The sequence below is a fragment of the Perissodus microlepis genome, chromosome 6 (assembly GCF_051167445.1).
Source record: "Perissodus microlepis isolate ML-2025 ecotype Zambia chromosome 6, ASM5116744v1, whole genome shotgun sequence".
Classification (NCBI taxonomy): domain Eukaryota; kingdom Metazoa; phylum Chordata; class Actinopteri; order Cichliformes; family Cichlidae; genus Perissodus; species Perissodus microlepis.
Window position 1 is genome coordinate 12425670 of NC_140466.1, and position 26575 is coordinate 12452244.

The following is a 26575-nucleotide window of genomic DNA, read 5'->3' on the forward strand; positions in this document are numbered from 1 at the left end:
AACTTGCATTGCATTTCAACAGCAGTTATCTCTGCTAGTTTTCTGCTGCTTATGCATGTGTTTTTAATGTGCCCACAGATAAAGGGAAATTGACTTTTGAGTTAGATAAACTTTGTGACATTCACTCATCATTCAGTTAAACATTTGTTTGGCATTGGCACAAAATGTAACAAATCTAAAATGACCCAGATTATTTTCTTTTGCATATCCTTCCAGTTTTAATCTCCAGAAAAACTGGAATTATTGTGATGTCAACATACGTTTGCATTGTTACATCAAACTGAAGGAAGCAGGGAGTTCATTCTGGTTCACACTGAGGTTACTACAGGTCATCAGACAAGTCCACACTAGTTCACTGTTAGGTTTCCAAACTGGTCATCAGCTACCTACACACGCAATTATGTCACCGACTCGTGACAGAGAAGGATGTCTTTTGTTAAAGTAAAAAAGAAAGAAAACAGACGATAACTTCAGCAATTCCAGCGTCACACACGCACAAAAAAAATCAAGCATTTCAAGTCCACTCAAAGGGGGACTTTTGTGAAAGGAAGGGGGGCACTAGGGCATACGGTAAGTTTGAGCTTTGTGCTTTAAGCATGGAGGATGAAGAAATCAGACCCTTTCTTGAAAGGGTGAGATATGAGATAAAAATGTGAAAGAAAGAAAGCAAGAAAGAAACTGAAGACAAACAAACAAACAAACAAACAAGACAGTGTGTGAGAGGCTGCAGCAGGAGGTAGAAATGAGCACAGAAAGCAGAGGAAGGTACGAGAACAAAGAAAGGTTACTATCGGGCGTTCTCGTAACTGGCAAACATCCGCAGGCTCCACAAGTACAGCCCTATTATTCTGACAACTGTTACTGAGTACATGCTCATTGACACAGAAACACACATGCACACACACAAACGCATATAAACACATTCAAGCCAGACAAGTAGAAACGCACACGCCTTTCTGAAATGCCACGCATTCCTGCTTTAGACTGAAAACCACAATTTTCTCTGTCATCTTTGTCACTTAATATCAGCTGTTTCATGTCATTTTTATTCATTTATTTATTCGCTATTTGCCAGGCAAACAAATATTCAACGTAGTTTTCAAACAAAGAGAAACTGAGCCGTAATTTAAAGACCTGTTGCGTCCTACATTTGCACTCGCTGAGCTCGTTTTGTATGCGGTCGCTTTGCAGCTGATCCTGCAGCTACATCAAATGGTCACATGCTTTCCTGCTCTGTCATGTACAAAGAACTGTGGGTGATGATTTCTGTCAGTATGTGTCTGTCTGTAGTGCTGACTGGGTGCATATCAGAGTCTTTTAGGAAGTTTTGTTTTGTGGCTGTCAAAGTACATTAAAAAAATATCAGGCTGTGCATATGTGTATGTGTGTGTTTGTATTTAACACTGCATGTAGCCACCAGGCAAAATTTATATATAGGTCTGCATGAGTGCGTACTTGCCTTGTGCTGAAAACGCTTTTGTGTGACTAAATTAATGTGTCATTTCCCTAGTGGGTTACTGCCCATGTTATCTTGGGTGACTAGGTGACTAATACACACATCCATGCAGGAAAATACACACACGCACATCCACACAGACATGGAGGCAGCAGAGAAAGATCATCCTAGAGTAACCCCACAGCTGAGTCTACACGAGGTTACTAAAGTTCAAGTTTCCGCTCAAGCACACAGCTATTTAGATGAGAACAGACCCTCGGAGGGCAATCCTAAAATAATTGCGAACATCAAGTCACAAGTATAAAATACATTTACATAACTTCCAAAGAGATCCAAATTCTCAGACAAAACAATAGAATGGGAGTTGCAGGTGCACACAGTTGTTCTTTCTAATAACGTAAACCTATTAGAAAAACACATAACAATACACTGATCATTTATAAAGCAGGAAAGAGTAAATAAGCTAAGAATGTTGCTGTATGCACTGTAAACTGGGATTCTTTGTGAAAAATTCTAATGAACACTATACAAGTCAAAAAAGTTAAGTTATAAGCTTTTCTCTTGTTCATCTGGTCATGTCAGAGATTCAGCTGACTTTAAAAACTCTGAAAAGAGTTTTAAATCAATTTTTCACAAATAGTCTGCATTTGCCAGGCTTGCCAGAGAAGACAATTCATGACCCCCTTTTCAATAATTGCCACCAATCATAATGAAGGTTTTAGTATAAATTCTAAGGGGGGATTCCAGATTATTAGTGCACAAATGCCTGCCTCCTCAGCAAAACCAAAATAATCTACTTACAAACTGAGAAAAGGGTTCAGATAAAGTACTTAAGTAATTAGTTTAACAATACATTAAAAATTTAAACTCATCATGGCTAGCAGAGAAATAAAAGGCAGCGATGATTGGCCGATTCAGACAACGACCATTATGTAAGTCTGACATGGACCATTTCTTTTTGCATAATTTTCCATGTAGTTATGAGATGCTGGTTGATAAGAATAGTTACATCTCATTGCTCCATAATGCAAGGCTCGCTCATACTACTTATCCAGTGTTTAATGAAAAGCCACGAGGTAGCTAAAACCCTGCCCACCTTGCCCAGTTATGTGAATATTTATGTTTTCAATGCAATTCAATTCATACCGCATGCATTTTGCACGCTGTGTGTACTTTAAAAAGGAGACATTTTTGAAAAAAAACCCCAAACAAACATTTGATAGGTTTGTAGCATAAACCTATTCGCTGGAACGTTCAAGACAATTTAACTACACAGCAAGGCAAGACACGAGTAGGAGAAGTTCTCGTGCACGAGAGAGAACTGGACAAACGCCGTTCCTTCGCTTGACCCCAGTTGCTCTCGTCCGCTCCCCCGTAACACTGCTCTTTTATTGAGGTTACATGAATATACATAGGTTCATTAACATATGACGTCTACATACACACAAAGAGTACCTTGCCTGTGCGTTGTGTAAATATGTGTGTGTGTGCGTGGGGTCAGAGTGTGACCCCATAAACGACTTCCCTAAACCTGCTGGTCTGGAAGTCCAGCAGTTCATCTAAACAAAAGGCACTTAGAGTAAAACAGATATAGATGTGTTTGCTATACCATGTATCAGCAAGAAAAGATACAACCTTGCTCATGATCCCAAGAGTGATCTATGCCAGAACACTCTGGAGAGGAGTGAACGCACCCCCCTCTTCATGCTACACAGAGTTGTTACAGACCTCCTAGGATGAGACATTCTTTCAATCTACAAATGATTATATACATCTAAGCATATATGAGTAGATATTTCTAAGCACAAATGACAATCAACAACATAAACCTGACACATTAAAAACATTAACATCTGTACTTTTTTTCATGAGGTTTGTCACAGGGCTGGTAACGTGGAAAAGGGCTTTTTCCTTGCTCCTGAAGAAAAATTCTGAAAATGCATTAAGCTCTTTATGGCATTCAATAGTGATAAGCCTTGGCTTGAAACACAGGCTGTGAATGATTTTTGGTTGGGAACAAGAGGGTACATGATTGCATGTCTCCATTCTGGCAGCTGCATACCTCATCTATCAGCCAGCTAAGCAACGTCATATAATCTGCTTCTAACAAAGTAACAGACTGAAAAGAATTATAGTCTTTTTTTGGTCATTATGCCACTGCATGATAGCAATTCATTCCCAATTTCAGCAACCTAAAACATAACCAAGTCTCCAGTGACGTGTAAAAGTTTCTAAGCAGCTGTGGCCAAAATGAATATAAGCATGGTAAATCACAGAGGAAGTTGTGCAAGAATGATTTCAGTTGAAATTCTTTTTTTAAAAAACGTTTTTCATGAGATTATGCTTATCAATCATTTACACAGAACAGAGAGTGGAATAATGCAACATCAGCTGCTGAGAAGAGGAGAAGACAGAAGTACATTGGTGTTCTTGCAGCTGCTTAGGAGGAACATACACCAACACATACACACACTTGCATTCACGACTGGATCTTTATGTTTTGCCAACTCACCAAGCAGGGGCCTGAGAGAAAGAAGGTTGTGTTGTTGCTTCTCTCGTTTCTAACTACACTCCAGCAACGCTAAGATACATTAGCTCAGACATGGATGTGAGCGTGCATGCACGTGATTCTATACGGCTTGTCTGCAATGATGTGAGACAAGTGAAGACAGTGCACCTGGTTGCCTGCTGAGCAAAGCTTTTACAGGAATATTTCACAGCCTGTTTACTTTTATCTAAGCTTCAACAAGATGCATTACTGCAGTTTTTTATGCTTTAGACTATAATTTATTTTCTGCTGTTTGTACAAAAACTTGATCTGTGGTGCAAAATCGCTTAAAAACAGAGGGACCCTAGTAAATCAGAGCACACTGTGTCAGTAGAGGAGATCTGATTTTATATGAGGTGTTATAAAAGACTCATATAAGAACAACCTTTTCGAATCAAACTGCACAGTGTGCTTTCTATTACTTATTACTACCTCGACCCTAACTTTCCCAGCTCAAACTGGCACTAGGTATGCCCTGTATGTGCAATATGGGAAATATCTTTAGTGAGATTTGGTTCTTGGTAAGCATTGATTTTATAGGGGACTGAACTTTGGACACAAATACCTCAGTAACCTTGTTTGTTCGTGTTATGTTAACATGGGGAGGGGGGGGGGGGGGGGGGGGGGGGGTGCGTTATCTGTATATATCGGCGGTGTGTTTACCTCAACGGCCAGTGCTCCCAGGCTTTCCAGAAGATTGTCAGTTGCAGCTGAGACTTCCTGAATGTCTTTTGGATCAGACCTCACATCCCTCTGTGAGATACAAAGAGGACAGTTACTGTGCTGTAGAGATTTTTAAGGTAGCCTGCACAAATAAAAATAGATTGGCTATTTTCTAATTGCTTTTGTTCTTGCATAATACACTACTAATGACCACAGGAAAAGATTTATCACACAGGCAGAGAAAGGTGAGAAAGCTGTGGGGTAAAGAGGAGGAATAACATTTGGGTCAAAGGTGAATGAAGAGGGACCCAAGAAAGAACAACAGGTCAATGTTAGTTTGACCTAGGTTTCCATTTGTCAGACTGCTGTGAGTATACAAGTGCGTGAGAGTGTTCTCATATATCACACTTAGTTGTCAGCTGCTGGAATGTCTGAAATTCGATAAAGCACAGGTGCTTCTGAAGACAGAATGGCTTTCTAAGAAGAGAGAAAGACAATTTAACTTTCTAGTAAGTTCTTTCTCTCTAAGTTGCTCGCTCGTCTGCCTGACTTTCTCTTGCCTTAACAATTTCTCCACTGTCCCTCTGTTTTACACACACACGCATGCACATACGCATGCACAAATGGGGAGAAACTGACTTATGCAAGTTCCAGGCTTCATATTATGCAATTCAAAATTTTTCCTGTTGGAAAAATTTCCCAGTCTTGCATCATTGTTTTAAAGACTCAATTAAAAAGACATACACATGATTTTTTTGGCTTGATAAAATCACGCTTCTCTGAGCCAGAAATGTTCCTTATTTACACGCGAGTGAGCAAGACAACACCAGCAATGGTTATTAACTTTACTGACAATGATGACATTCAGAGATATTCTCCATTTCTCTCCTCCTGTGTTTGTTTCTTGTTTGAACATTCTGTGCTGCATAATGTTGGCTGACCTCTTCCCATCCTTCCAATCATGACTCACATTTCTATCATGGGTTTGGAGGGAATGGGCAGGCTTTTTGGAAACATGCAGGGAGAAGGGAGGTTAAGCTGAAAAGAAAAAAAAACCCAAAGCAAACAAAAAATAGACATGGGAGCACAAAATATAAGAGATTGTGGTGATAACTATAATTCCTTTTGACCACTGACTGGTCAAAAGGTGTTTTTATAAAGAACATTTGTGATTCTCCTTGCAAAAGAAGGCTAGGGACTTCTAAAAAAAAGTACTTTGTTTGACTGAAAAACACTTTGGGGATATCTGAATAAATACATGAGCACTAGTAATAGTTTTACTATAACCATGAAGCGTCACAGTTCCGTGACAATAATGCATATTTTCCATTTTAAACAGGAAGGGCATGTCTTCCTAGTTCTGGGCAGGTACACGAGATACCACATCCTGGTCAAATATGTAAACACAGATGGCAGATTTATAGTGCTGTACTCTGACACACTATTGAGTTACAAGTTTGTTGCTTTTTTTCATCTGTTTTTTTATGTTTCATTTTATGCCAGAAATACTAAAATAAGACGTTATATAGGTATTATTAGCAATATTACATTTGATGTCAAAATTAAGATCCATTCTAAACTTATCATTTCATGGATTTTAACTTACCCGGACAGGTTTTAGGAAGTCCAAGTTAGACAGGAAGTGGCTCTGGGCCTTGTTCAGCCAATCACTGGAACTCTTACAGATGATCTCTTGAGTCATGCGGGACACGTTGCGGTCAGCAATGTGGACAAACTCCTCCAGTGGTGTGGTGTTGCAGAGATCTCTGAGATGGAAGCCGAAACCTTTTGTGAGGACCTAAAAAGAGAGGAGGGAAAAAAAGACAAAACAGGATTGAGATAATATAGAGAATAATGAAAAAGAATGCATAGGTGAGATAATGTAATAGGGGTGGGGGAAAAAATCGATACTGTGTAGTATCGTGATATTTTGTTTGCTAATAATGTATCGATACAGGGACAGCAGAAATCGATATTTTGTTACAAAAAAAGTTTTTGTGGACTGGAACATGCTCTGACTTCAGAACATGTTGATCAGCTCCTTTTTCTGAGCAAGAATCCTGACATTCCTTCACTGTCCAAATGTGTTTAACTTTTTTTTTGGCAGCAATAAACATGACAGTTTACTAATTTTAATTTAAGACATGTTTTATTTTAATTAAGTTTAAAACCATTTTATTTAATGTAAAATTATATTTTGTTTTAATTTACTTTCAAATTCTTCAGTTGCTGAAGGGGCTGCATAGTTTTCATAAATTGCATAGTTCAGAATAGCTATAATTGTACCAGATGGTTGCATTCAGTTAAGTTGGACTAGACTGTAATGCAAACCGTTCAGTTTGTCAACAATAAAACTGACAGAAATGAGAGAAAGACTGAGTGTGAGACTTTGTTATTAGATAAAATGAATATTGATAAAGTTTACCTTTATGTACAGAATCTGAATATCGCAAAATATTTTTAAAAATTGCAATAATATCGTATCGTGCATTAAGTATTGTGATAATATCGTATCGTGGGATGTATGGTGATTCCCACCTCTATAATGTAACAGAAGAATTTTAATGTCTGTGTGTGTTTTATATATTGAGTTAAGCTACGATGGATTTACAAGTAAAACTGCATCAAAATTTGGTGAATAACAAAGTTTCCTAGGTGACTGTTACTGGCTCTTATATGACTACTATCCAAATAACACACACAAACTGCTAAATTCCTGAAAGCTGACCATGTAAGCAAAACAATGATGTTCCCAGAAAAAATATTATTGAGCAATTATGAGGTAATAAACGTTCTGAATGGCGATGCTGGGTAAGCCAAGAACAAACTGGACAAACGTTAAAAGTACTCCAGTACTCCAAGCAAAACTCAATTCCAAGAAATTCATTTAGCCTTAAAAAATGATCCCTCTTTTTCTCTTTTAAAAACTCACAAAGATAGAAAGAAATTTTATTAAGCAGCTGCAGCCACAATTAAGGCCCCTTTTCCTCAAGACTGTAGAAATGTGTGTATTTGCGTCAGTGTCCTGTTTTGTAAATGTCCTTGAACATTTTTTGTTATGCCATCATGTCGATTAGACTTCACAATCTGCACAGACACAACTTCCAGTCTTTTCACTGGGAAAACATCAGTGCTTACAGCAGACAGGTCGAGGGACTGGGAATCAACAAAGGACACAGCAATATATGGCAACACATACTTCCTTGAATTTTCTCTCCTCTCCTTCAATAATGCTCTTTATGAAATTTCTGACCAAAAGGACATCGCCCTATCTGATCAATAGCTGTCCGGGAGAGAGGAATAAGGTGAACAGATGATAAAACATGATCCCAGAGTGGGAATTTGTCTCTGAGCTTTGGTCTCTGCACGTGAGGAGAAATGTGGGGAAGGGAGGAGTGAAGAGGAGCGGCCATGTGACTTCAGCCCTCCAACTGCTAAGCAAGGATGATGTGATGTGCTGAGGTGGGAGCTGTTGTTGAGGGTAGGCAGATCAGTCAATGTATGTTCTATGGAGTTTGTTTGCATAGAAGAAGTGTTCTGTGTGTTGACCTGCGCATGAGCATGTTCTGAATTATGGAAAATTAAACACAAGACGAGAGGAATCGTTTAAAAGTGAGGGAGGTAACAACAGAAAAGGGAGTTTTGAATGTAAAAATAATGGAAAACAATTAAATTATTGACTTAAAAAAAGAAAAAAAAAACAATATATATAAGCATACATGACCTCATTTAAATTGTCTCCATTACACTGGGTTTAGAGAAAAAACAAACTGAACAAAAAGACTAATGATAAGGGGACAACCTCTTCACCCATCTGCCCCTCACCCACTCTGATTTTTCTCTCGGGTATTAAGGGCTTAGCTGTGCCACAGCAGAATACAGAGGCCCAATAGACGCTATGAAGCCAAGGTCATTGGATTTATTCACAAACACTGTGGCCAGGGGTGGTTATGATTATCTCATAAAAAAGAAAAAAAAAACAGTGATACAAGTATTGGTAGTGGTTCTCAGGTTGTAAGAGAAGCTGCACGAAAACATTTAACCCATTGGTGAATGTTACTGAAGAAAGATTTTAAAATAAATAATAATGATTCTAGACAACTGTCTTCATTTACCTTCTCAAGATTGACATCAGCCTCCACTATATGCTTCAGGGCGTGACGAGGAAGTGACGCATTGTGATGCAGGAAGTGAGAAAGGGTTTCATCATCACGCAAAAAGTCTTTCAGCTTGAAACCTAAAGGAAAAAAATCCAGATACACTGATTAAAAACAATAATAATAATACCACTTTCTAGTGGTTGATTCTGACATAAAGACAAATAGTAGATATCCCAGGAGAAGAGGTTTAAACAAACTGCTTTCAAAAAGTTATAAGCTATATCTAAGCACATATCTGCAAAGAGACTGTTTTTATATTGTCAAAATTCAGTCTCACATTTATAAAATTTAAAGGCCTTAATTAAAGATTCAGTGATTCAATGATAAATGACCTCCACACACAGATAATCCTTTTTTTTTTGGCTAATTCCAAAAAAAGATAAAGGAAATGAACAATGATGGCTTTACCCAGAAACACAATGTCTCATCTGCACTCGTTGTACTTTGCTGCATTCCAGTGAAGTCAAACCATTTCAGAAACTGGCTTAAGTAAGCTGTGTGGTTAAACACATGCACGCACACACAATGACTTCTCTCTATTCCTCAGCTCCGGGTTTGGAACTCAGCCGGGGTTACTACAGGGCATTCAACTTTGGACTAAATATTGTGTCTTCTTCTCCTCTATAAGGATTTAGCTCCCCAGATTTTCCCATCTCTCCTTTCACACAGCGTTCTGCCCTCTAACTAACATTTTAGACCATTTGAAAGCCATCTATTTACTAGCCGTGAATGAAACTACTAACTAGAATAATCATGTAGCAAGAACAGGAACTCCTTCAGCTCGCAAGAATAGATTGTTGGTGGAAAGACATACTTTTATATCAACTTTTTTCCTTTAAAAAAAAGGTTTACGCATTCTTTTACCACCCTGCCTGATTACTAGCCGTCTATTCTGTTTTTATCTGCTCTCATCTAGTCTGTTCTCAACTATAAATCAGGAATGCTTGTTTAAAAAACATCTTCCTACAACCCCTCTCATCTTCCATTCCTTTCCCATCATCTTAAGTAAATCTTTTTCTGCTCTCTGGTTTTTATAACAAGCACAGATGCAAACGCACACAAATTCATGCAGACAGGAAACACTTGTCTCGACTGAACTGAACATCCCCCGAGAGGAAATGAAAGGGAACAGTGTGTTTCTGTGTGTTTGAGGGCACATGTGTGGTGTCACTTTTTTTAGTGCCTGCATATCTACGCGCCATAGTGTGTGAATTGTTTGTAAGGGTGAAAGTTTTAACATCTACATCCTTTTAAAGTCCTAAATACCCTTACCAGTCCTTATGGACCTGTGCATGTACAACTAATTGTGTGCCTTTGTGTGTCTTTGTCTATGTGTGACCTCAAGTCCCAGCTGGTAACAGCTAGGGAGTATTAATAAGGTCTAATCAGCGCCCCAGTAGGAAGTCAAAGCTCCCATGGTGCACCGCATCCAAAGACCCTTCGGGACACACCAGTGTGGATGGTGCAACCTTGTTGAAATGGAAAATCTAGCAGTACTTTGTGCAGTCAGCAACTTATCACTTATCAGGAACAGGAACAGTTTTTGAAGTATTTGTTTATGTGTGTTTTTCCTGCGTTGGTGCCAGCCTGATATGAGGGCGAGTGCCATATTAACATTTGCAAGTCTGTACATGTTCCTGGAATTACCTATCAATCTTGTTTGTAATTAAACAGTACTGACATCACACACCTTAGCGACCGTGGCATCACTGGTCAAACTAGTTCAAAATCAAGCTGTCATTTCTGTGATACCAAATCTGTCACAAAAACTCATCTAACAGACTTAAGGTGAAATTAACCTCAAGGGGGAAAAAAACTGCTGGACTGTCTACGAGTATGTTGGCATGTGAGCCTATTTGTGTTGTAGATCACTCTCCATTCACTGATTATTGATGTTACATAATAAGAACTATAATCACTGTTCTGAAAGTTTTTGAGTGTCTTTGCAAACTGTTGTTAAAGTCTCTACTTCAAAAGCTCGGGCTAAAAAAACAAAACAACACTCAAATAAAGTCTTTTAAAGCAGTCAGGCAGATTGAAGACGGCGGAAGATTCACTATGCAATTCCAATTAAGCATTACTTCTGTGAAGATTAGCAATATGGTTAAGAATCAAAATCAAAATATATTTACCGCTCATCTACTCTTATGATATTAAACACATTTCAAAAACATATTGCATATATAGCAATGGCAATATGCAGCATATTGGATATTGCAAATTACTGCTGAATTGTTTACTTTGATGTATTTGTCCATGTCATCTCACACCACAGAGATGACATGGACTATTAGATCTGTTAGATCTGATTAATGAAAATAACATACAGTGTCATCCATTTGTCTTGTTATCTAAAGTCAAAAAGCTTATCCGTGTCCACAACACTTCACAATCCACCTTTATCAGTTAAAGTCTTATTGAAATGACCTCCCTACAAGTGCTGAATTATTAACCAACATGTGAGAGGCTCCACTCTCAGCTCTTTGATCTAGGCTGTTATTCTTAAAGCATCACTCTGAAGCAGCACCAGCTCGGTTTGCCCTCTTTGGCATCACACAGCGCTGTCTCTGCTCTATATCAGCTCATTTCCTTTTGTGGATTAAAAGAGATACTGAGTGGAATATGGGATTGACGACTATCAGACCGCTGCGCTTTCACAAAGCAATTATGATGAAGTGCACAGATACAGAGAAACTGTGTTAAAAAGAAACCCCATGGCTCCCTGTTCACTCCATTTAAAATAAAATGTAATAACGCACAGATAGATAAGATATATCACTGGTTTTTAAGGCATTCCAAAGAAATTCTGACAGAAAAAAGGAATACGATATCACACGCCACACAAGGCATGGAAACTGAGAAATCTTTACAATTGAAAACTGCCAGTCCATATTTTCTTTGTGGGAGCTGATTTGTTCGCAAACCATGCTTTGCTTTGTAGGAATCATTGCATAATGAATTGTATCTCCAGGCTAACAAAACAGCAAAGTCAGCTAAGGTACCCAAAATAACAAGAAACTGATTGCCGTGTTTTATTGCATAATTTATAATTGCTTTAGCTTCTCAGTATACCAGAAAATAAATGTACTCATTATTGCGTGAGTATAAAAGCAATGAAACACTAATGAGTCAAACAAAAGAGCAGCCAGATTAATTAGACTTCCTCGTTTCACATCACCAATTAAGGGAGGTTAGTAGTTACATCACTGCTGTTTAATGTTGTTATACACTGTCCTGAAATGCCTTCCTTGTGATCCTCCTTTTTATCCTTTAATAATGTTTTTTTCATAACATCATTATATGTTTCCCCCCTAAATGTGCAAACTTTATCGGTAACAGACAGGAAGAAACAATACTCCAATCCAGACAAAGTAGAAAATCCTTATTATGATTATGCTGTGATTGTCAGGGCAGTTTAGACTTTGCTACCACCAGCGACACATAAAAGTGGAGAAGTGCAACACCCACTAGCTGCTCAGAAAACAGGCCCATGACATCTGGTGGACTGCGATAAGGGGCCTCTGAGTACTCAGGGTACCATTAGTTGCACGAGCTGGTACACTGCAAACTTGATCTTAAGTCACTTTATCTACGTTTAGCATATTTTTGTCAGTGTATTGATCTGCAACGACTGAAGTCTATCTCACTGCAGATCACAAGACATTACAGCTCTTACTTGTACCTGGAAATATATTCTTGGGTCTTTTTCAGAGCAAAAAGGGAGGAGGAGTGGGTTAAAGGGTGATCAATGATCAGTCACCTGATCCTCAAACATTTACTAACACAAAAAATACCAAATAATCAAAGGCACAAACTTACGAGCAGTGTTTTTCTGAAGATTCCTGAGGGCTCTTAGCAGTCCCTTGTAGCCTTCATAGCTCTTATCATTCTGAGTGTACAACAGGATCTTCTTGGCATCAGTGAACAGACGGGAGATTCTGGTGTTTAGAGAAGGATGAGAATTGGATGAAACAAAAAAATGTGTTGTTTGAATTCTGTGAATCAGTGCATAAATTGTTAAATATTAATACATTCGACAGCCAAAGTACTCACATAGAATCATTAAAATTTCCCACCACCCCGGGACTCTCTCCAGGCGTGGGATTACGGAAGCAGGGGTTGTTGGCATTACAGATGATACCTTGTACCCAGGGCAGAGTACCTGCTGAAGGCATGGCCTTGTTTGGGAAGTGACCTACAAATTCAGATATAATTTGATGTAATAATATCAGCTTTTGTTAAATGAAGTCATAAAACAGATGACAGACACTGCAGAAGAAAACCTGATAGCATTAAACTACCAACTGGGAACATATACATCATTGCAACATCAGTATTAAAGAGTGCTGATTTTATCTTTAACATAATTTGAACTCTCATGAGCTAACATTACCGATATAACCACAATTGACAGAGGCGAACCAGTTATTATAATACAAAAGATAAGAAGAGAAAGCAAACCATTGTCAGAAAGTTGACACAGCTATGATTAACTTTCTGTCATGAGGTTATTGGGTTAATTGCGATGCAGCTGAATTGAAAATTTGAGGAAATTCTGTTGGAGGTGACAACTTTCCTTTTCAAAAGTGGAAAAAAAAAATCTTTACGAATACTACCAGGATTATTTTGTGCTTTCAATCAATGAGTTGCAATCTTATTGACTTAAATGGGGCCAAAGTTGTGAAACCAGCTGTATTGACAGCCAGTAATGTAATTCCCCGAGTCTTATCACATGTTCACTCAGTGCAAGTAAATGTTGGCAAGTCCAACAGATTCTTCTATGAATAAAACAAAAATTCCCTGGATGAGTAAAGTAGTAATCTAACACATTTGGCATAGTTTTCCAGAATTTTTTTTTTTATAAAATGCAGAACAACTGTTAGAAAGTTCAGACCGATGATACCCAGTTCACTTAAAAGTAGGAAAAACTTGCAGAAATTTTTAAGATGATGCTTTTAACAACACTTACATTCATGTTGTTCATAGGGCGGATAATATATTCGGACTGATATCAGGATGAAAAAGATGAACAGGGGCCAGATGATCTCAATCAGCAACTGGATCTAAGACACAATGGATGATGACAAAGCTTAATCAATGAAAAGAAAGCAGGCTTTACAATCTTCATGTGAAAAAATAAGTTAATCATCCCAAAACAATGGGTAATCTATTTTTTACCTTGCTTTTGTGTGTTTGTGTATTTACAGTTCATCTAAGGGTATTTCTACTGCTTTAAGACAGAAAAATATCAAGTGCGTGAGGAAAGGGGCTATCAGCTGTTGCTCTTCAAACATTAATCCCAGCATGACTCTAAAGTAAAGTATATGGGTTAATAAGAGGAGACGGAGTGAGACAGAGAGATCTGCTGGATTTAAGGACTGTGGGTTTGTCCATCTGCTCCATATGGCTTCCTCGCTTCATCTGCTTTTGACACAGGCTTTAACAGCATGCTAGACATACAATGTAGGGATAAAGAACAAAGCCAACGTCTCAGAAAATGTACTGTATCCCATTGTTGCAAATAATTGGACCGAAAGTCACGCAGCTAAGCCGTCACTTTGAGCAGCATTTTCGACTTGATGGACAAATGGCTTAATTGTACACAGAGAAGCCTTTATATTATATATTTATAATGGAATACTATTCAACACTTGGGAACTGAATTTCATTTACATAACTTTGAGTGTGTAGGCATCAACCAACACAAGAGTAACTGGATAATGGATCTGACACATAATTGTGTCATCAAGCTGTCTTCAACTGATTCACAGTAAACAGCAGCACTTTTCTTTCCAAGTGGCTCAAAGGACAATTACACTGTTGCCATTGCATTGGGCTATGCAATGCAATAACCCGTATAAACAAGCTTCTGCAATGCTTTTATGACTAGGCATGTGGCATTGGAAGATCACATTCAAAGATCACATTTAAAGTAAACCAACTAAAAAGTGAGACAAAGCATTGCTGGGAAATCATAAACGATGTATCTGTCTTTTTTGTGAGGAACGATACCATGGGCAATAGTAGGAAATTATAGCAACGATAAAACCAAACTGAAAGAAGAAAAATAAAAGGTACACAATCTCCTTGTGGGTACTGAATAAAAGGTATTTAACCCCCCAAAAAATTGGTTTAGTGAAACACTGATAAATAGGAAAACATTTTAAGAGTCACGACAAACAGATAAAACAAATACCCAAATACAGGATTAATCAGTCAATTGAGCTACGCTGCTACTTACAGTCTGTCTCCGTCGGTAGGTGAAGTTCTTCCAAAGCAGTAAACCCAGCTGAGTGGAGACTGCCATGTTGCCGTCTTCCCAACCTCACTGAGCACGCTCCTGCTCCTCACTGTGAATCCACACAGACAAGAAAGAGGATCAAACACTGTATACAGGACTCATCAATAACAATCTGCTCTGCGTGAAAAGTCCACTAATTAAACAAAGTCAGCTAACTGACTAACTAAACCTCTATTCCCTGTGGATAAAGACACGGATGACAAAAAATATACTCCACTGACGCACAAAAAAAAAAAAAACAGAACAGAAAGTTGTTACATGTTACATTAGCAAAACCATGATTACCAAGATCACGCATTTGTACCGAATATGGCTGTAAACTCAGCCTCATCATGTGACAGTAGGCCATGAACATGGAAACAAGAAAACAAAAAATAATAATGATGGCAAAAACATTCACCTATTTAACAAACTGTTTCAATCTGAAACTCAGAGCCAAGCCGAAAGTATCGCTACAGTTGACAAATGAAGCCAACTCTACTGACTGAGGAAGGGTGCTAAACCCTGCAAACTCAGGTCCACTTCATGTAGCCCCGTCTGTACCAAAGTTAAGTGACGCTTCTTTTGGGAGAATGACTGGGTGGGTGGGTGGGGGGGGAAATTCGTCATGTGGTACGAGTTGTTAGCTACCACCCCCCTACCCCTTCTTTTCTTTAATCACAAAATAAAATTCATCCTGTTAACGCTCAGTATCGCACACAATACTGCGTCTCATTTAAAAGTTAAAGTTATCACCGTAAACCCATTTATTCCTATTGTTTAAAACAAAATAATCCACTGATTAATCGGAGTTTCTTTCAAATGCTTGTGAAAATCTGCGTGGGTGGAAACTTTTCCCTGCCTATTTGTTTGCTCTATCTGCAGCTCGAAAAGTCCTTGGATATTTGCTCAGATGTGTTTTATGCAACGCGATCTAATGAGACTACCTATACAGTCACTTATAGTTTTATTTCAGTTTCTGTTTTTTAATACCAGGAACAACTGATGATAGAAAATTAATCAATGTGAATAATTAAAACAAAGAAAGCCTTGGAAATCTGAAACACGGCATTATCAAGAATTAGTCAGTACATTTGTTCTCCTGGTGATCAAAAGTTAACATAAAAACTCTTTAATAAAGAACTTAAGAGTCACTGCTGCTCAAGGCTGATACAACTATTAATTAAGGTCACTGAAATCTATTTTACTTGATGTTAACTGCAGTTAGAGAGGAAGACGTTGTAGCAATTTCAACCATATCTACTTTCTTCTATATATAAAATGACATATCAAAAATAGTATAAGGGCTCATTCCTGACATCTCAACATTTCACTGAGCTCAAAAACTATTAACAGTAATGCACTTTATGTATTTTCAGATTTGATGGTTTTATTGGTGATGAAGTTGGATTATTTTTGGTGGAAGAATTAATGCTGTGCTGTTTATTACGCAGAAGTCCTTTATACAGAGAAAAGCTGGCTGGATTTCACAAAGAGCAGGATGACAAAATAACAATGTCAAGGACAGGGTGATGTTGAAACATGATCTTAACTGATCTGCCTGTGGGCTGAAAAACCTTGTCCTTATTAAGCCATTCATACACTTCTCTATGGTTTTACACCGCATTTTTGCTATTTCAAGCAAATAACAATCTAACCACATTCTCGGGTGTTTTGCAGAATGAAGCGAATTTATAAGTAATCAGTAAATCCACTTAAATGCATTAAATGTCGCAATAAAAACTAACATGAACTTTGGGAACAGCAAACAATACTCTAACCCCTGTCCTTATTCAGCTGTACTCCTACATCTGTTTTCTCCATGAGTCACTTAATTTAATAACAGAACTGGGGGGCATATATAACAGTTTCAGAGAAACAATGTGAGATACCTGGAACTGACTGTTGAGAGCCTCTTCACTGAAAAAACAAACCTAAAAGCAAAACATCAGCTGTCTGATTTTTCGTTATTATTTTTATCGCTGTTGACCATTTCTGATGACCATTCACTGAGGATGTGGGGGAGAATTCTGAAAACCCCGAAGACAAAAAAACATCATCAGCACGATCTTGTGTTTTATCACAGCTGATGGTGAATGCGGAGAACACCATGTTTATTACCATATCAGAGACAGCAATGGTGCTGTAGCAGATGGTGAACTATGCATACAATGCATTCTTTCTATGCATTTCGTCATTTAACACACACAGTGAATAGATGTCACTATTCTTTTCTACTAAATACATGGGATTTAAAAAGAAAAACATATGTTTTGTCTTTTTACTGGCAAAATTTATTGTTCTGTAACTGCCCCCCCCCACCTTCCCCTCAACTGAACCCCGCGTTTGCGTCCTTATTGCCAATTACAAACCTTTGCATTCATTTACCTTTAATTCTATCTATATTTTCTCCAATAATACAACCAGCTCAACATGACATCCCGATAAATCATTATCCGGGATTTGTATGATTCTGAGACACGACGTGGTGGAAATGCGTCGCATACAGAGAGACACGAGCGGTTCTGCTTAGTGATGAGAAGCCCGTACAGTGCAGAGCCAATGCGCCTCTAGTGGTAGACACACAAAAATTTTATTTTTAATACTTGTTTACCATCAATCCTCGCTCACGTGTTATATCACTCTCACACATGATTTTCCCCCCTTGACTTCATTGTCTTGCTTTGTGTAAAACACCTGACAAATCACTCAGAGTTTTTAAAGAGAGCGTTTTCGATATTAAGAAAAAAAGAAATATAAAATCGTCGATGCTTTACTGGAAAGACGCGTTTATGCTTCCCTAAATCACGAATGAAAAAAACAACCTACAGTAATGCATATCGTCATCACTGCGTACATAGCTACACATAAAAAAACCTACATTCTCGTCACCACTGCGCACATACACATAGATTTAAAAGAAAAATACTTTTTTTTCACTGACAACAAAAAACTAAAATAAAGGAAGAAATTACAAGCAGCATATAGTTAATAGTCATAGTTGAAATTGGCCACCTTTTGCACTACAACCAAATGTCAACGATATAGCAGACTTCAAATCATCGTCTGACAGAGAGTTTTGTGCTTCTGTTTCATTGTGTTACTGAGCTGAGGTTACTGGCGGTCATCAGCTTTGCGACGCTGACCCACAGCAGCAGTATCAAGTAAGCCAAAGTGAAGGCAGAAGTAGGGTGAGCAAACCTTCAGCATTAAGAGGCAACAAATGGGACGACAAAATATCGATGTAACAAAGACCACCTATACATACGACTGTCACCATGCAAAGGGCTCTGTCGTGGATTTGCGTTAATTGAGGAAGAATGTAGATATTTTTTGTTTGTTTGTTTCTACGTTTTTAGTTTTTCTTTAAGGGTTTGCAAATGAGGACATTGCAACAAACTGCCTTTTATTTTTGGTATACCTCACCGGAAGTCCTGTACTTGACTATAGCTACCTTGACATCGCTTTTTTTAACACCACATAAGACACTTGCGCCACAAAAGAGCAAAAAATAAGGAAAGAAAAAATGCATTCACTTGTACTTAAAAAAAAACCCAACAGTACTGACTTAAACTTAAAGTGTCTATTGAGGCACATTAACGTCACTGGTTAACTCTGCGACTTATAATTAGCCAATAATTAAACAATATAAATTTTCATCAAAGAAGAAAACTACATTTTCACTCACGCCGACTGAGAATATTAAGATGACAACATCTTCATAAATAGTAATATGAATTTTTTTCTTTAAAAGAGATATTCTCACACTCTTTGTTAAACAAAGAAACGCACAGTTTCTCACAAAAGTCAAAACTGCGCTTCCAAATCACCGACCTGTATCCTGCACGGTGTTTATATCCACTCCTTCTCATAAACTGAAATCCTTCGTTCAAAGGGTGAATAAAATGTTCTCCTCAGTTGTTACGGTGCACCGTTGCTCTCTCTCTCACTGGCTGACAAAATGTTTTTTTCTTGTCCGCCAGGGTTTTATACCGCAGCTCGATGCGGAGCAGAGAAGAGCAGCAGCAGAGGTAACTAACGGTCACCGTTTGTTGCTGCTCCCATATAAGGAAAGCACGTGCGGAGGCAAAACATGTCTTAAAGGGCCAGCGACACTCACGCGCCTCTGTGCACTGTGCCGCTTTTCAATAAGTGGATGATTCATGGAAAAATTAAATTAGCAACAACACTTCTTTTAGACTTAATCAGATTACTGACCATTGTTCTATGTCCATTTAATAATAATAATAATAATAATGCGTTATTATCTCTTTCTCTTGATAATTTAAGTAAAATTATGCACAGTGGATTGAGTTCAAGAAATTTAAAATGAGATTAGGTATACAACATAATCGTAAAAATGTAGAACACAATATATGCATGTATTAGATTCTGTAAAGATAACATTTCCATATCCATATGTTGTGTGGGTAAAGGGCATGGATATATTGATAATTTAGAGAATGAATATTTAAAAGGCCTATACAAACACAGAACAGTTTCTATTTCAAAAGGTCCTGTAGATATACAAGGGAGTTGCAAAAATACTGGATTTTCAGTCAACAAACTGTACACTTGTATTCTTCCTGAAAAGCAATACTATAGGTGAGTATTAATGTGGCTCTATCTGTATATGTGTATTCTGCCTCCTGGCCAATGTGTGCACAGATAGGCTCTGGCCCTTTGTGACCCTGAAAAGGATAAGCGGCTTAGAAAGCGCATGGATGTTAGCTTGTCATTGCTTCATTTCTAATTGCTGCTTTCATCCTTCAAACCTAAACTCAGATCACGGCAGGCTAAGACCACTCCAGGTCACGTGGAGTGATGCGGTAATGCACAATAAACAGTAGATGCTGTACAGCAACTATGTGCTGTAGTGATTTGGATAAGAAATGAGATTATCCTCTTTCAGAGCTGCAGCAGTGCTATCACAGTCAGCTGGGATAACATTGCTGGGGTAAGTAAATAGATCCACTTCAAAGGGATGCAATCCAGCAGAATCCCCTTCGAGATGAGTTTGAGTTTTGATGTCTTTCACCGAACTCTGAAACTAGGAAGCTTTTATTTGTAATTCTTTGCTTTGTATTGCACTGTGGTCAGATATGTTTAATGTGGCCTGTTCATAACTTACTGACTGAACAATGTTAATATTTAATAACTTGTGTAACTTGACTAATCTCAAAAGTTTAATTATAGCTGCCACAAGTTGCTGCTGGTCATTCATATGCGTCTATCTGGCCATCACTTTCACTTTGATCAATGACTGTGCCCAAGTTTACAAAAAACAACAACTTTCACATCATCACTTTTTAAATGTTCCTTTTCTTTGAATGTAAAGAGAAGCAAAAACAGAAATTCTTGTAGATTCTGTTTAATCTCAACAGAATCTGTAAAAATCTGTTAACTCAGGCTCTTTAATGAAATGCTAATAACCAATGCCTTCAAGAATCAAGAAAAATTGTTACAATCTATTCTAATGAGAGAACACTATCTCTATTACTTTGCCTGCTCACTAGCCCCAAAACCTTTGTCAACTTGCTAAGTGTGGTTAAATATGGATAACTGGATAGCTCTGCTGTCCAACAAACTTCCATTCAGCAACAACTCTAAAACCTTTGCATGCCCACAACATCAGTGACAATTGGCAACAACTTCTGCTGTAAGAAAAAAAAAACATCTTTTGACAAATTAAACACCACTACTGTCAATTTTTTGCAAGATAAAAGTTTGGACTTCTCTCTCTCTCTCTCTCTCTCTCTCTCTCTCTCTATCTCTCTCGCTGGTCTGTATCAAAGGGATAAAGACCAGCAATCCCCTCCAACACTGATTCTATTTGTTTACTGGTAAGCCTTTGTTGATGTTTGAGAAAAGCTGCAAGATGGGTGCATGATGTATTACACAGATTCTCTGATGTACAAAGAACATGACAGTCATCTGGCAATGACATGCCCTTTGATATACTGCAATGGATTCTGACTAAATGAACTGCAGAATCTGTCCAGAGTCTTATCGTCCTTTGTGATCTTGCAAACTTCAAATTACTCAGCTTTAGAAAATAAAAGAAACATTATAAACCTCTATTTAACTAACTATATAACTATAACTGTTCTCTAAACATGGGGTGAAATTAAAGCACCATCTCCTGTCTGTCACAGTAATTAGTTACAGAATCTCCAGAATTTTGTGAATCAGTGAAGATGGATCACAGTTATCTAGGTCATGCAGAAACAGTAATTAATTGACTGAGTTATACAATAACCTGTTTAGCTGTTTATTTTATCTGAAGACTTTGGACTAACTAGGGAAAATTTAAACTGCTTCTGGGCTACAGAACTCACCCAGTGGGCATTACAGAGATCTAAATGAAAGCTCTCAGAGTACTTAAAGACAAAATGAACGCTTGTCTGACAAAGCCAAGTGGATCCTAAGATGCATGTCTCCTTCTCAGTTTACTGTAACAACTCTGGACAGTTCATTGTTTCATTAGAGTCTGTGTTTACGTTTTGTTAACTCAGTCAGTGCTGAACTGAAGGCAGCGTACACAAACACTAAGGTAATTAGTCTTTCAGTTAGATACATATAATGGTTATTAGCTTTTGACTGAGCTGCACACTTTAAGTTCTCTGGACAAATCGTTGTTTCTTTTCTCTTTGGAACAAAGGGATCTGAAATAAAATGTAAGATGTGTAATCTCTTTATTGAAAACAGCTTATTTTATCCATAAAGAGACACATTGTGACACAGTTCTGTTGTGTAAAAAAATGTAAAAAATATAGCAAAACCTTGCTCAAGTTTCCATAGTTTTTAAAAACATGTGTCTGCATTAAAAACGAGAGTCCAACCACAGCAAGTGTTTTTCTCAAAACTGATATTTCCAATAATTGTCCATTTTCTTTGGCTATCCAAAGTAATCTTGAGTGAAACCAACAATAATCTTCTATCTTTATTTATTCCATTGGAACAAAACAAATCATACACCACAATGTTTGAGACACCCAAATCACCTTCCTACAAAGAGACAATTATACCAGTGGTTCCACAATGAAGACTGATATGGTGCCAAACCTTAGATCTATTAACCTCCACACTGATCTCATTCTTAATAATGCTTCAAATGTACCGACTCCAGCAGTTACAAATGTCTCACATGCACTGAGTCAGCTGGTTTCCTCAGTAATATGAGCCTCATTATAAACTAAATGGTAAGCGGACTGGTTCTTATATAGTGCTTTTCCAATTTACCTGAGCATTCAAAGTTCTTCATACTTCATAAGCTACATGAAGTTTCTGTAAACTCATTCTCCTATGATTCATTCACAGATGAGCCATATAGAGCAATATTCTCTAGACAGATCTTCACTCTGTCTGTACATGCATTAAATTTATGTAAGAGGATGTTTGTTCGTGTATACATCATCCGACATTGCTTTTAAATATCATCATTGTTGGTCATTTGATCTGCAGAAAGACGTCTAAGATATTTAACTTTATTACAGAGAGTAAGATTATTATCTGATTATTTAAACTTGAAAATCTTTGATATTCGTCCTCCTTGGTTCTACAAATCATTGTGCAGTGTTCTGGCATTGTGTCTGTTTTCCACACCATAAGCAGAACATGTGTGAAGAATTAGAGACTACTAGGACTAAATACCATAAGATCATCTGCATACATAATATTACCAACTATGCACTTAGTGTTATAGGCTCTGAATGCCTTTGATAATTCATAAACATGCAGATTAAAAACTATTGGGGACAAAATTGCTCCTTGTTGAACTCTGTAGCCCACCGAGGGGCCAAAATGATAACCCCCACCCCCCATTTTTCTTGCAAGGTTTGTTTTCCATATCAATAAACCAGAATTCTCACACATAAAGACTAATGAATTTCTAATGTTCAAAAACAGTTTAATAAATGCACTGTCAAGAAAAGTAAGAGTTAATGATACAGCATTTGTAGAGGAATGTGTCTTGAAATTACAATAGTATACATTGGTGAGCTGGCAACCCAATAATGTATATATATCACCAGTACAAAGGTAACTAACTAACTATTTTTTTTTTACCAATAAAGAACATTTGAATGATCCAAGCCAACGGTCATACCTTCATGTGGTCACAAGTCTGAATTAGAAGAGATTCCAAAAGCACATTAATTTCCTAAGAGCTTGTAGTATTGTGATCAAGTAAGCGAACTCACACTGTGCCAGCCATGGCAAACTATTGTTCTCCAGTCAGTGGTAATAAAGACACCAACCCTTTACATATAATTGCAATAAATGAAGTGAAGAACACTTCACAGGAATGACAGATATTCTGATCAGTTTTCATGAAACTAACTTTACATCACACAGTTTCTCAATCCTCCTACCTCACTCTAATGAAAACAGGCATCTCCAACTATCCCTCTGGACTGAGCAGAGCCGAAAATGTTGTACTCGTGTGCACTGTTTAGATTTTGCTGTGTGATTTTTGAGTCAGTTTTATTCCTCTTATTCTTGCTGTCTTAAGATACTCTGAAACCAGACACTGTGACTTCTTATTTTTCCTAAATGTCATTGTCATAGCATTTTTGTACTTCCCACTGAAAATGTGAAAAAGTGATGGAAGGGAAATATGCCAGAAAATACTTTTTCTTATTGTGACTCATTGTGACTAAGAAATCAAGCCAATGTTAGCAGCCTTGTTTGTGCTAAGGCGCAATTTGCACAGATACAGTGATGGAAACTCTGAGATAATAATAAGGGTCCACAGTTATGGTGCACATCTAGTCAGTCTCTTTAGAAAATGCATTGAAAATGATTAATTTAATTAACTGGTTAAATCCTTGAAACCATTGGGAAAGACCATAGTTATTATTACACGGGACTAAAGCCTTCTTTGAAAACAAAACATATCAGTGTCACTGGTGTAGTTTGCTGTCATATAAAGCTTGTTATCTGAGACACTTACTTGTGTCTAAAATGTGAAAAACACAAAGAGAAGCACATGGACTTAACAGGGGAACAAGGCTCCCATGTCAAGGTTGACCTGAGTGATGAGGTGAAGAAGCCATAATCTCTTCAATAAGGACTTCTCAAGAATTTCTTGCAGGCAGTTTTTATTCTGGGTTTCTGAATGTGGGTTTCCATTAAAATACAGCTTGTTGATTCTCTCGCTTATGCAACTGAAAGCATATCTACTGATCTTTTCATCTATTTTTGTCATCTATTAATGTGTCTTTGTCTCAGTTAATGAATCGTTTCTTTGTTTCGTTTTTGAATAAGGGACCAAATGTGTCTCAGCTTCCTCGTTTTCGGGTTGACCGATAGTAACCCGGGTCTCTCTCTTTTTGCAGGATTTAATTAACATGCAACATGTTTCACTTTCAGCCGTGCAGCTCGTAAATTGTCGTCCTTGGAGAAACATATCGTAATTTTTAAGGAGTACCTATGCTTGAAAAATATGCGGGTCCAGAAAAACAGGAATAAAACAGGTCAGGATGAAAATGAAGAAGAACAGGAGGAGAAGGAGGATGATTTTGTCCGATAGTAACCCCGGCAGTGGAGGAAGGGAGGTTTGTCCGATAGTAACCTCGGCACAGAGAATGATGGAGAAAAGCAGAGTAGGAGGGGGTGGTGTACATATCACCTAAATTTAACTCCGCATCGCAAAAATGTGTCACATCTGTTTGCTGTGCTTTAAAGAAATTACTGCCCTAAAACTGCATGGTTTTTAAAACCGTGTCAGTGCCACATTACACCCGTGGTCTTTTGCACTAAGCAATACGGCGAGATAAACACGACACGGGAGTTTATTATTATTTTTCTTATATTTGCATATATTTATCTAATGATTGTCACAGATAACATTGAACTGGTCTAAGTACAATAGGACACCTTTCTCCTAACTGTGCAGCAGGCTACAAAAATGACTCCCGTATTCAGGAGTTCTGTTATACCGACTCCCTGCATGCAACGTAGACATCTTATGTAACATTAAGGAGCTGTGGGAAATTTGATTGACAAAAACATTAGTAACATAACATAATAATGAGGTTCTTTCCCCCACTTGTTCTAAATTCCGGACTATTGTGTTTTATTGTCTGGCATTCGTGTAGGGCAGTATCATTTATGATTATGGCAGCAAGTGTCACTGTTCCTTAAGTGCTCCACAGAATGCAGTTTACCTTCCTCTCTTCTCAGGAAGTGAAAAATGCAGAATGGCCTAAAGACACATGCATAACACAATCAGCGTAGTCTTTAAAATCATATTTGTCAGATGTCAGCAGACATACATATTTAGCCTATCTGGAAAAATGAGCCCACGTTAAAGATGTGTGCTAGTATCTACATCTATTTGAAGGTACTAGCGATCTGTGGACATCATTAATGGAATATAACATCAGTATGGAAGTCATTGCCTTTAATCATTGCCTAAAGCAGGAGGCTGGCTGGAGTTATTAAAAAAAATAATAAATTAAAAAATGGTACTTTATTCTACTGCAGTCTGTGCCCTGTGATATTTTGTGTTTGACTTTTGTGTTACAATATGTATATTTATCATATTTATTGTGTATGTTATTCATTTAAATATTTTTTAAAGGCCCAACAAGGGACAGACATATTTCTTTTTCTATTTCTTTTTCTATCTTTATTCTTACGGTTTTCGGAGGTTAAGAACGGCATTTGAACGCATCGCGGTTTGACCGCAAGTTACCTCGCACTGCAGCCGCCGGAGAACTGGGTGAAAGGGGAATGATGTCACTGCTTAGCCGACGGATGAGAACAATAAAGACGCCGAGACTACTGGAAATGGTTACTGGGCATAAATACAGCAGCGAAGACGCTTGAATAATTTATCACTTAAAGCATGTTTTAAATCTGAACAGGACACAGATACTAAGTTTACATTTCTTAAACTTACAGTATCATTTAACGTGGAGTCAGTTATACCGGATAGTTTTAGAACAGTTTTGTTTCCCTTTCCTTTTTCCTGTTTCATAATCATAAACAAAGAGGCTTTTCATCTGTCAACTAATGACTTGTTAATAGTTCACTTAACATGTTTGTTTTTATTTTCATTGCCACACTTCAACACTTATATAAAGATCCATAGCTGCAGATAATTTAAGATTAAATCTCAGAATCGTTGCTGTTTGTTTCCTTTTTAAACAAGTTGTGTGTTGTGGATCCAACCAGGTCACATCAGCAGCAGAAACTGACACAAGCTCAGCTCAGAATGAACTATATATGCTGCGAGGTCAATCTGTGCTTCACTGGATAAGTAATAAATCAGATTTAATTGGCTCTGATGTGGCAAGAAGTTCTAAGAGGACCGGGGGTTTTAAATCACAAGAAAGGGTCAAGAAAGGATCACAGCTTTGAATCCATGACCTATGACAGAGTCAAAGGAATAAATAAACTTTTCTGTATTGTAATTTAAAGATCTAAAGAAAAAAAATCACCAGGAAAGCACATAAGTAATC

At 37.7% G+C, this 26575-nt stretch overlaps 1 protein-coding gene across 2 annotated transcripts in view; it reads right to left on the bottom strand.

The window, feature by feature from the left end:
- Positions 1-19121, bottom strand: part of LOC146385235 (phospholipid-transporting ATPase ABCA1-like) — a 35568-nt gene extending 16447 nt beyond the window's left edge. For both annotated transcript variants that reach the window (XM_084930853.1, XM_084930852.1), the window contains exons 1-8: positions 18942-19121; positions 15069-15177; positions 13797-13890; positions 12881-13022; positions 12647-12765; positions 8783-8904; positions 6274-6465; positions 4668-4757 (exon numbers count right to left, since the gene is read on the bottom strand). In XM_084930853.1, coding sequence (XP_084786979.1) covers positions 4668-4757; positions 6274-6465; positions 8783-8904; positions 12647-12765; positions 12881-13022; positions 13797-13890; positions 15069-15134 — 825 coding nt within the window. In that variant the 5' untranslated portion in view covers positions 15135-15177; positions 18942-19121. The remainder of the gene's footprint in view (positions 1-4667; positions 4758-6273; positions 6466-8782; positions 8905-12646; positions 12766-12880; positions 13023-13796; positions 13891-15068; positions 15178-18941) is intronic.
- Positions 19122-26575: the final 7454 nt, after the last annotated feature.